The 12,376-nt window shown below is 35.3% G+C and overlaps 1 protein-coding gene across 1 annotated transcript; it reads left to right on the forward strand.

The window, feature by feature from the left end:
- The first annotated feature begins 1,624 nt into the window (after positions 1–1,624).
- On the forward strand, positions 1,625–7,059 carry LOC108832273 (phosphoenolpyruvate carboxylase 4-like). Its single transcript, XM_057000755.1, has 20 exons — positions 1,625–1,805; positions 1,926–2,089; positions 2,194–2,308; positions 2,436–2,513; positions 2,590–2,658; positions 2,728–2,806; positions 2,894–2,970; positions 3,116–3,211; positions 3,366–3,507; positions 3,605–3,712; positions 3,811–3,881; positions 3,976–4,215; positions 4,383–4,508; positions 4,611–4,712; positions 4,796–4,942; positions 5,104–5,202; positions 5,281–5,369; positions 5,479–5,605; positions 5,694–5,900; positions 6,055–7,059. Exons 1-20 carry the CDS (start codon positions 1,650–1,652, stop codon positions 6,877–6,879), a joined length of 3,117 nt encoding a protein of 1,038 aa, XP_056856735.1. The 5' UTR covers positions 1,625–1,649; the 3' UTR covers positions 6,880–7,059.
- Positions 7,060–12,376: the final 5,317 nt, after the last annotated feature.

Below are 12,376 nucleotides of genomic sequence, written 5' to 3' on the forward strand. Positions count from 1 at the left end.
TGAGACGGGATCATGTGACTTCTCGGATGCTGGATACCCAGCAGGTCCGTTTGGACTCTCTTGAGGATCTGCTGGACGTGATGGCGGTAGGAAACCAGAATATGCAGAGAGCGTTGGCGGCCAGACGAGAATCTCTCGGGATGCAACAAGGGGATCCCGAATCAACCGATCCAGCAGGCTCTACGATACCGAGCGCCCCCACCAACTACTTCGATGATCTTCTCTTGTAGCTTTTTTTATTTGTTTCGTTTTGTATATTTTAAATTTAGATATTACTTTAAGACATTTATATAGTTTTTAAAAATTTGTTTCGTTTTTCATATTTCATTTTTATATTTAAAAGATTTTAAAATTTTAATATTTATGACGATGTAAATTCGTTGTAAAATTTACATGGAATTTACATAGAATTACTCGTAAATTCCTTGTAAACTTTACGAAGACTTTACATCGCAGGAGTTGTAAAGTCCTCGTAAATTTTACAACTTTACATCGAAATCGTACGAGTACTTTACAACGAAACGAGTTGTTTACGACGAATATGTTCCTTCCATTTTACGATTACGTGGACTTTACGACGAAACATCCGTTACGATGGGCATTTAACAACGAAACGTGTTTCCACGTTAATTCGTCATAACACCTCTTTTACGACGAATTTACAACGAATATAACCTTCGTAAAAAATAAATTTTCTTGTAGTGATACAAAAATTAAGTATCTCTTATTTTAGATACTAGTAAAGAATTTTGGTTGGAAATGTTCTAATAATTTTTAATATTGTGAGATTGATTTTTTTGTTAACTTGGGGATATCATGAATTTATGGAATGATTAGGCTGATTATCGATTAGAAGTGTAACCTATAAATTGATTTTTTCGGATATTATCATGGATCCACATAGATATCAAAAGCAATGTGATTTAATTTTGTTCAACAGATAAATCGAATCTAAAATATGTTGTTGTTCCTTTTTTACCATTCGACCACAAGTCTTGCGCAATATTATGGGATTGCTGTAATGTATTACATTTAATGTTACATTTAATGTTAACCAGGTGGTTGTCCGCAGATTTGCGGATATGAACATTATATAAAAAGTATATATACATTAATATAAATCTGAAGACCGATGAACAAAAAATTATTTCATAATATTCTATTTTATTTTGTTTAACCACTTTATTTTATATAGATGCAAAAAAATAAACTCTTGCAAAATTACAATTTTTCCATAATCTTGTCAAATCACAAATATGATTACAAAAAAAAAATACAAATATGATTATAGAAAAAAAAACACAAATATAAAAATTAAATTTCTAAAAAATATGTAAAACAAAAAAATATATTCACCTTTCAAAAAGACGGATCACAGTCTAATTTTAATTATTAACAATATAAAATTGTTATTAAAATTTGTGAAGGAAGAAAAGAAGCTTGGCTCCTCTCTAGATTTTTACGGGTAATTAATGAACTAGCACCACAAATTTAATTGCGCAATAATTTACTGCGTTGACCACCACTTGTAAGCATGAGATTGCATCAATAAGTTAGTAAGCCACCATATATAGCTAACAAACCATAAATCACTCGTCTAAATATTTCACTTTGATCACTACACTCTCTCTCATTCCTTCATCGATACAATGACGGATACGACAGATGATATTGCAGAGGAAATCTCATTCCAAAGTTTCGAAGATGACTGCAAGTTGCTCGGAAGTCTCTTTAATGATGTGTTGCAGAGGGAAGTCGGAAGCTCATTCATGGAGAAAATCGAACGCATTCGAATCCTCGCTCAGGTTTGTTTTATATTAGGATATACTTGTGTTAAATATATTATTAAAAATTAAGTCATTAGTGTACAAAGGTTTCGGAATAACGAGGAATGATACTAGTGTCTGTGGTTAAAAACGTTTCAGAGTGCGTTGAATTTGCGTTTGGCTGGTATTGAAGATACTGCAAACCTTTTAGAGAAGCAACTGACTTGTGAAATATCCAAGATGCCACTAGAGGAAGCTTTGACATTGGCTCGTGCATTCACTCACTCTCTTAACCTTATGGGCATTGCAGACACTCATCACAGGTCATGGTTTTAGAAAAACATTTACAGCAAAAGTATTTACAAATAATGAACAAGCATAATAGATTCTAAATTTTGTTTTTGTATATAAACTTTTTTTTTTCCAGAATGCATAAACTCATAGACGCCACACAACTTTCAAGATCATGTGATGATACATTCACTCAGCTATTGCATAGTGGAATTTCCTCGGAAGAGCTTTACAAAACGGTTTGCAAGCAGGTTGAGTTCATACTATATCTGTTCCAATATGTTTTTAACACGTATATCATATGTCACAACAAAGCATAAGCTGCGTGTCAAATTCCACAGTTTGATACTTGATTGCAAATTTGTTTATCGACTTTAGGAGGTCGAGATTGTTCTTACTGCTCATCCTACTCAAATTAACCGGAGAACCTTACAGTACAAGCATGTCAGAATTGCTGTAAGTTTGGAATGATATTGGTATATATATTCTTTAGTCAAAAAATTAAGCGTTAAGAACATTCACTTTCTTGCAGAATCTTTTAGAATATAACAGCAGATCAGATATCGGCCATGAAGATCGAGAAACCCTCATTGAAGATTTGGTACTCTTCTTTTATAATTCTTTTTGTTAGGCATGAAAAACAAATATACTAATTATCATATTTTTAAAGGTTAGGGAGATAACTTCAGTATGGCAGACTGATGAGCTTAGACGTCAAAAACCTACTCCAGTTGATGAAGCTAGAGCTGGTATTATGTTAAATCGAATTTCTAAATTTCTATAAAAATTTAGTTGACATTCCCTTCATTTTCCTTCCCTTAATTATAATTCACCAGGTTTGAACATTGTTGAGCAATCCCTTTGGAAAGCTGTACCACATTACCTGCGTCGTGTCAGCAATTCCTTGAAAAAGGTATGATTCTAATTAGATTTCTAGTGTATATCTGGAAAAATAAGTTGCTAGGAGAAAATTTATATATTAAGCAATAAATATAACATTCCAAAAATAAAATCTGAATAAACTCAAGTTACTTAACCTTGAGAGTATTGTGATTTAGTTCACGGGGAAGCCACTTCCATTAACATGCACGCCTATAAAATTTGGTTCTTGGATGGGAGGTGATAGAGATGGAAACCCAAATGTGACGGCAAAGGTTAGTCTTTTTGTATATTATTCTAGGTCACAACTCATTTCCCATACAAAATTCATGCTAATCACTTTTCCATGAAGAACAGCGAACTTATCTTACTTAAACATGTGATTTCCTTGATATCTCACACTTGAATGTTGTGATAATAATTTTCCAGGTCACCAAGGAAGTATCTCTCTTGTCCAGGTGGATGGCTATCGATCTGTACATAAGAGAGGTTGATAGCTTAAGATTTGAATTGTCTACAAATCGATGCAGTGACAGATTTTCAAGATTAGCAGAGGACATTCTTGAAAAAGGTATGCTTCTATCAGTTTCAATGGAATTTGTATATTTTTCTATTCATAATAATTTTTTTACTATTCAACCTTACAAATTGATGTTTTCTCCCCTCAGAGAGTTCTGAAAAAGATTCTGACAGAGGACAATCAAGTTTCTTAAACCAGCAAAATTCATCCTTGCTAACACAGCTTCCAGATAAAGCTCAACATCCTTCTTGCATTGGTAAAAAAAATACTCTTACATTTTTTACTGGTGAACACGACCAACATCCACACCTTTTTTCTCATGCATTCATGTTTTTATTACTCATTTCATTACAGAAGATGGTGATTCACAACATTCCAAATTTGAAATCAATTCAACGACAGATTTTGTGCCTCCAAATCTCCAGGTAAGGCAAAGCCTTTTGATATGTACATGAAACATAGTTTTGTTGAGCTCTTGCCAAGTCTTTTGATATTTTTGTCCTTATTTTCCTTACACAGAAGCAAAATGAAGAAGACTCTCCAAAGATCGATTCAAAGCCAAATGCTGATGATACTCATACGGCAGGTCTTACTTCGCGAGGTTCTTTCTCATCTACATCTCAACTTCTCTTCCAGAGGAAACTATTTGCGGAATCTAAAATTGGGAGGGCTAGTTTTCAAAAGCTACTAGAACCACCTCCACTTAAACGTGCTGGAATGGCTCCTTACCGTATTGTACTTGGAGATGTTAAGGATAAGGTACAAGTCTTTAGTATTTTCATCCAAATATAACTTTTACTTGTTGCTTGCATCTTAGCCTATTGTAACTTGTTTATTAAAAATTCTTAGTAAGCATAAAATTTGAACCATATAAGTGTACCATGCGCTCTAACTAATTCTCAAACTGAATGCTTCTATGATCACAGCTTGTGAAGACACGAAAACTCCTTGAACTTCTACTTGAGGGTCTTCCTTGTGAGTATGACCCTAGGGTATCGTATGAAACGTCGGAGCAACTTCTAGAACCATTGCTCCTCTGCTACGAATCACTGGTAACAATCCAAACTCCATGTTAAAATAACGTTCCATCATAATTTAAAAAAAAAACACGTTCCATCAAAATAAATGATCTTTAACATCATTCTTTTACTTAGCAATCATCCGGTGCTGGTGTGCTAGCTGATGGAAAACTTGCTGATCTGATCCGTAGAGTTTCTACATTTGGCATGGTTTTGGTGAAACTTGATTTACGTCAGGTGAGATTTTCTGCTATTTTTTTGGATCGCTCTTGTTTAGTGGTTTTTTTCTCGTATAATGTATTATATGAATCATTTACCAGGAATCTGCAAGGCATGCTGAAGCTTTGGATGCAATTACAACATACTTGGACCTTGGTACTTATAGTGAATGGGATGAAGAGAAAAAACTAGATTTCTTGACAAAAGAACTTAAAGGCAAACGACCCCTTGTTCCTCCCACTATTGAGGTCAGAATACCAATAACCTTTTAATGTCAATCCTATCTTGCATTCGAACAAGAGTCATCCAAAAATATAGCTTACTAATAATATATTACATTTTCTTATATATCAGCTGTGGTCTATAATATATGTAGGTTTTTTTTTTTGATAAGTAATAATATATGTAGGTTGTTCCTGAAGTTAAAGAAGTTTTGGACACATTCCGAGTTGCTGCTGAGTTTGGAAGTGAATCACTTGGAGCTTATGTTATTTCCATGGCTTCAAATGTATGATCGGTTAGGTTTCTCTAGAATCGAATGTAGCTATAATAAAAAAATGACGTTGATTTGTTGCTAACTTTCCAGGCAAGTGATGTCCTGGCTGTGGAGCTTCTGCAAAAAGATACTCGACTTGCGGTCACTAGTGAACATGGAAAACCATGTCCTGGTGGAACGTGAGTTTAAATCTCTACACATATTTTTCATACTATTTATAAAAACATTTCAATGTTTGTAATCATTTTAAATCGTATTGTTTGATGACGTACTCTCTCATTGCTTTAGGCTGCGAGTGGTTCCTCTTTTTGAAACGGTGAAGGATCTAAGAGCAGCTGGTTATGTTATAAGGAAACTGCTTTCAATAGATTGGTACAGAGAACACATCCAAAAGAATCATAATGGTCACCAAGAGGTACATTACAACTATAAGTTCAGCCAATTCATTGTAGAAGGAAGAATAACACCTCTAAAGAACTTGGAACAATAAATTTTACGTGCAGGTGATGGTTGGATACTCTGATTCAGGAAAAGATTCTGGACGCTTTACTGCTGCATGGGAACTTTACAAAGCTCAAGAAGATGTTGTTGCTGCTTGCAATGAGTTTGGGATCAAAATTACTTTGTTCCATGGACGAGGAGGAAGTATTGGTCGTGGTGGTGGCCCGACCTATCTCGCCATACAATCCCAACCACCAGGCTCCGTAATGGTCAGTTTTCATCTCTCTTGAGTTTTCTTTTCTTCATGGTGACACAAGAATATGGTCTTTTACTGGTTCACAGAGATTTAAGTCGCTTCGAAAACCAATACATAACCACAACAATAATTTATGATAAATATTGATTAGTACTTGGTTTGGCCAGGGCACTTTGCGTTCAACTGAGCAAGGTGAGATGGTTCAAGCCAAGTTTGGTATACCACAAACAGCTGTTAGGCAACTAGAGATATACACAACGGCGGTTCTACTTGCTACCTTAAAGCCTCCTCAACCGCCTCGAGAGCAAAAATGGAGAAATCTAATGGAAGAAATCTCAACAATCAGTTCCCAAAACTACAAAGGCACAGTCTATGAAAACCCAGAGTTTATCTCATACTTCCATGAGGCAACACCACAAGCCGAGCTCGGTTACCTCAACATAGGAAGCCGACCAGCGAGAAGAAAGAGCTCAACTGGCATAGGACATCTTAGAGCTATCCCTTGGGTCTTTGCTTGGACACAAACAAGGTTTGTTCTACCAGCTTGGCTCGGTGTAGGAGCTGGTCTAAAGGGTGTCTCTGAGAAGGGTTATGCAGACGATATTCAGGAGATGTATAAAGAGTGGCCATTTTTCCAGTCAACTATTGACCTTATAGAGATGGTGTTAGCCAAAGCAGACATCCCCATTACGAAACTCTATGACGAACAACTTGTCTCTGAGAGCAGAAGAGGACTTGGTGATATGCTGAGGAAAGAGTTGTTGACTACTGAAAAGTATGTGCTTGTGATAACCGGCCGTGAGAAACTCTTGGAGAGCAACAAGAGCTTGAAGAAACTCATAGAGAGTAGACTTCCGTATCTTAACGCTATGAACATGTTGCAAGTTGAAGTACTTAAGAGGCTAAGACGCGATGAAGATAACAATAAGCTTAGGGATGCTTTGCTAATCACAATCAATGGTATCGCCGCAGGAATGAGAAACACAGGTTAACAAACTAGCACAACACATTTAACGGAGATTTACAATAATCTACTACATGTTTTCTTTTGGTTTGTTCTTTTGCGTCTTGTTCTTGTTCTTTTTCTTTTTTCGGTCGGCTTTGTTGAACAACAAGGTACGTGTATCGTACATAAGAGAACGTCGGGGGATTTAAATTTATCATTGAACTAATTCAACAGTTTATAAACTTTATATAGTTGTAATCTTTTGGGCTTAATGGAAGACTTTGTGCTCGAATTATTGATAAATTGGGTAAACTACAACAACACAGAACGAAGTCTGGCAATGCCACATCATCCATTTCCTAAGAGCATCTTAAGGCCAAGATTATCGGCACTTCTTAGTGCAACTCTTAGGTAGTTATGTCTCTGCACTATTCTGTGGGTCCCATAACACGTGGTGGTCCAAGAATGGTTCACTTTTTTTTTTAAGAAAAAGCAGAAAACCAGAAGAAAATAAAAATTTAAGGACTTTATTTTAGGGACAACCAATAAGGTTGCTCTTAGTAGGACGTTTTTAAAGTCCTTAAAATCTTTTTTTTATTTTTTTTTATTTCTGATTTGCTTTACCCATGTTCAGCAAACGCCAAGGACGAAGGTAGGACGGTTCTTATACTAGGACATTTGGACACATGAATTGAGAAATGTGGTGGACCCCCACACCAAAAAACACTAAGGATCTCTATCTGGGACACTGATAATTATGCTCTTTATACAACCTGTGATTAAACCCCATCCTGAAATTTTATAACCGATTTCGTTGATGAATAGTCAAAATGTGCATGCATGCATCATTTAGGAGAAATGAGTATCCATGATGGATTAGTACAGAAATAAAATGTGTTATATTTCACGCATACTTCAACGTGACAGAACTGAAATAGCGTTAAATTGTTTATAAACTGAAATAATTTAAAATGGGTAACATAACAGAAATTAATTGTCTTATATGCAAATCGATATAAACCAAAACAGAAATTAATTGTCCCATATCATTATATCCCTCTTCGATAAGAAACCCTCGAAGAGGATATGGGAATATGGTTAGATAGATTATGATATTTTACATTAAGAGTTTTGGTAGTTTTCTATTTAATAATTGGTTTACTTTTTATATTAGTTTAAGGGTTTTCCATATTCTACAAAGTTGTATCTCTATATAAGTGTTTCTTATTATTAATAATAGAGAAGCTTCCAAGAATTAACTTAATCTCTAAGAGAGATTAGGTTAAGAGGAAGTAAGCTTTTTGGTTCATATCAATTTGGTATCAGAGCCGAACGATTCGATGGGAGACAAGAATTACTAGAAATCGTTATCTGTGAGTTATATCAGCATGAAAGCACAACTTGGTGAGATAATGGAGATTACAAAGAGCATTCAAGCAACGTTAAAAGAGCTAGAGAGGAAGAAAAAAGAAGAAGCCATGTTAGAGATGGAAACTTTCGCTGCTGTGCATGAGGAAGCAACCGTGCAAACCAACGCAACAGTAGAGAAAGTTCATGAGAAGAATATGGAGGAACCTCAAAAGGATTATGTGACGATCACTCTGAAATCAGACATGCCGTTGAAGGTAATTTCAGAACAAGAAAACCCTGACCATAAGGAAAATAACGACATGGTTGGGAGAGGCATACATGAAGTTATGAAGTTCTACAAAGAAAATGAGATTAGTATAACTTGTGGGAAGATGCATAAAAGCTGTCATATGCATATGAAGAGTTGGAGCTTGAGGGCAAGCTCCGAGTCGAAGAGGGATGTAATGATATGAGAATATGGTTAGATAGATTATGATATTTTACATTAAGAGTTTTGGTAGTTTTCTATTTAATAATTGGTTTACTTTTTATATTAGTTTAAGGGTTTTCCATATTCTACAAAGTTGTATCCCTATATAAGGGTTTCTTATTATTAATAATAGAGAAACTTCCAAGAATTAACTTAATCTCTAAGAGAGATTAGGTTAAGAGGAAGTAAGCTTTTTGGTTCATACCACCTACTGACCACAACACCGATGACCACAACTCTGCTGACCACTCTGCCGACGGTAACTCTTCTGACCACAACTCTCCTGACTACCAAGTTGCTGACCATCAATCTAGCTACTTGGTGTCGGACTACAACCCGCTTGACCACAACTCTCTTATCCACACATCCCTTGACCACAAAACTTTGACGACCACATGGATTCAGAACCAACCCCAAGCATCCCAGCTTCCATTAACCACAACTTTTCCATCTCGCACTCACCTGACCACCACTCTCCATTCAACAAATAACCAGCACCCACCTCACGCTTACATCTCTCTTAATCACAATTCCCCCCAACCCACTACGCACAACTCTCCCACCCAGCCTTCCCAAACCGACGCCTCTCTCCTCGTACAAAGCTATCCAACCATACACCCCTCTGACCACCAATCTACTGACCACGAAGCTGATACACCACAATTACCAAAGTCGTATCTTATTAATTGCACCATCCATGATAGTCCTTCATAGAACTTTGGCAGCCGTTAGATCTTTTTTTATTTCAGTCAGATCAAACTATTAAAAATGGTTCTCTTCACGCCATACACCTACCTTTCTAATTGAACTATTTCTCATTTATTGTAATAAACGAAACTTAGTTACAAAAAGAAACTGCTATGGTTGTTTCCTTAAAACCAACATACTTTCCTTTAAACATAATCAGGGCTATTTTCGTCCAAAATAATACAACTGGCAGTGAGAAGTGTGTGAAGTTAGCAATGTGTCCTTTTGCGTGAGAAAAAAAACACAAAGTATCTCTCAACGTAACAAACTCTATAAATCCACTACCAACTTGTGGTCAAAGGTTGAGAGATAAAAATCTCGGTTTAAAGTAACTTTGGTTTCCTATAATTCTCTCTAGTTGCCAATTGCTTGTTACTACTATTTTTTTCGTAGACACTGAGGTCTGAATCCTAGCCTACTAGCCTTTACATACCTGGAAAGAAGAGAAAAAAAGAGAAATACAAGGCATGAATCCCGGGAGAGCATATTCTTTAGAATATTACTTGTGTGGTGCATTGCTTTTGTTAACGACTGTGTGGTATAGGCCTGTGCTAACCGAACCGATGTTTTTAAGTTTTCAATTTTGATTCAGTTACTAGGGTTTAACTTATAGGCAGCCTACTGAAATTGAGTTGGGTGGGTTTTATCATTTTCTAATTTTACTATTGATATATGACACGTATATAATGTATTAAATTATACAAAAGTGTTTCATACCAAGAACACAATTACACAAGTATACGAAGCTGAGCCTGAGAGAGTAAGTATCAAACGGAGAAAGAGCATTAAATAGATAATAGTGAGCTAAGGATGCACAGTGCACTGATACACGAGCACTTTTTTGTAACTGTACGCGAGCACATATTGATAAGCACTACTTTGCCTTTACTCTGATTGAATCACTGCCTCCAAATGATTGAATTCACTTTGCATTTTTAAATCTATTTTAGTCAAATTTAAGTTTTTGTTTGCTGTGATACCACAACAATCATACGATATAAAGTATGTGAGACTATATATATATATATATCCAATTATTAGAAAATTGTACTCTTATTATACAATTTATAATATGTAACTAGATATCTAAATTTACCTTTTTATTTTCAAAATCATAAATAAATTCCTTCATTACCCAGGTGTGTTTTAAAGAACTATATGAAATATACAAGTATTTAAAAATAATATAATCTTAAAATTTAATTATACACTATTTGCATAGTGCAAGTTCATAAAATAATAATTTGACATGAACTCGTGATATAAAATAAAATAAAAAATATTTGCATAAAACGTTTACTGATCAGAAGAACTTATTTAACATACTCTCTCTTTTTTTTTTGGTAAAATGTTAATTAGCATAGGCTCTTATTTATGATAAGCTCTTGTTCAGGTATAACTAGAACTAAACAGAGGTTATTTATCATAAGATGTTTTTTAGTTTAAAAAAATAAGGGTTATGTTTTTGGCATCTTTTACAACAAAAACTAAAGAAAGGAGTTGGCTTCATCTTTCCTTAAAGTAAAAGTGCTAATCTACAAAAGATGAACTAGTGTATTAGAAACTTCAGTTGAAAATATTGAACCCAATTTTGTTGGTTAGTTGGTCATCTTGTATCTTTTTAAAAAAAACGTACGACTTGATAGTTCTAGACTTCTAGTGAACATCAACCGAATTTCAATATTTGTAGAAACTAGAAATTATGAGATTACTCAATTGCCAAATTATATGGATCCCAAAACATTACTATGTCGGAACAAACCAGATTTGATGAACCAACGCCAAACTGCATTGTCTGTTAGTTATGTTGGTTTGGTTACTACTACCCAGAGTAGAGGTCATGAGTTCGACTGTTCGAGTATTCCTCTTCTCATAAATAAGGTTTTTCCTTTTTCTCTCTTAGATGTGTTAATCTGTAGGCCCAATATACCAGCCCATAAAATACTAGGACCCGCACTGCTGAATAACAGAGCTCAAAATTAGGCACATAATACCAGTCGTCGAGTTTTCAGATCCGACAGCCAGGTAAATTATGGTACCCCACACACACACCTTGCCATCAAACCTATCCTCCTTAACAGGTCAGCTAGAGATGTCAAATGGGCGGGCTATAAATGGGCGCCCGTGTCCAAATTGATATGGTTTGAAATGGACATGCCCATTTTGACCCAGTAACTAAATTTTGTTCACATAGACGAGCCCAATTATAACATGGACAATATTGGGTTTAACCACTTGGACAATGGACGGCCCAAAAATCTAAAATATCTAGGTTTAGCAAATTAGAAAAAACACAATATTTTTTTCCAACATTTTCCTTCCTGAAGCCTGAAAGTTTGATTTCTAACTGTTTATTTGTGATTTTTGTTATGAAAAACATAATTTCCGCTAAAACCGAAAAACGTAATTTTCCGTTAAAATCGAAAAAACGTATTTTTCGTTAAAACCGGAAAAACATAGTTGCCCACCAAAACCGGAAAAATGTAATTTCCTGCCAAGATCGAAAAATACAATTTTCCGCCAAAACCGAAAAATGCAATTTCTGCCAAAACCGAAAAACCAAATTTCCTGTCAAAATCAAAAACGCAATTTCCCGTCAATACCGAGAAACGTAATTTCTCGCCAAAACTAAAAACGTAATTTTCTGCAAAAATTGAAAAACGCAATTTTCCGCCAAAACCGAAAAATACAATTTCTCGTAAAAACCGAAAATGCAATTTTTTGCCAAAACAGAAAAACACAATTTCCCGCAAAAATCGAAAAAATGAAAATTATATTGTTTACATTAAATGGGTGTATGGGTCCCATGGACAGCCCAACAAATCATGGTCTTATTTGGTTATGGTCTCATTTGGACATGGTTCTATTTGGGCTTCGACCAAAAATGTCCAACAAAAAAATGAAGCCCATTCGGATACGCCCAAACCCGCCCGGCCCGCCCAATTGACATCTCTAA

Source organism: Raphanus sativus, unplaced genomic scaffold (assembly GCF_000801105.2).
Source record: "Raphanus sativus cultivar WK10039 unplaced genomic scaffold, ASM80110v3 Scaffold2897, whole genome shotgun sequence".
Classification (NCBI taxonomy): domain Eukaryota; kingdom Viridiplantae; phylum Streptophyta; class Magnoliopsida; order Brassicales; family Brassicaceae; genus Raphanus; species Raphanus sativus.

Excerpts from the sequence above, each read along its gene's own strand:
- LOC108832273 (XM_057000755.1), top strand. The coding sequence starts at position 1,650 with ATGACGGATACGACAGATGATATTGCAGAGGAAATCTCATTCCAAAGT. Across the intron at positions 3,508-3,604 it reads AGAGGACATTCTTGAAAAAG|AGAGTTCTGAAAAAGATTCT; the intron begins GTATGCTTCTAT and ends TTCTCCCCTCAG. Across the intron at positions 3,882-3,975 it reads TTGTGCCTCCAAATCTCCAG|AAGCAAAATGAAGAAGACTC; the intron begins GTAAGGCAAAGC and ends TTCCTTACACAG.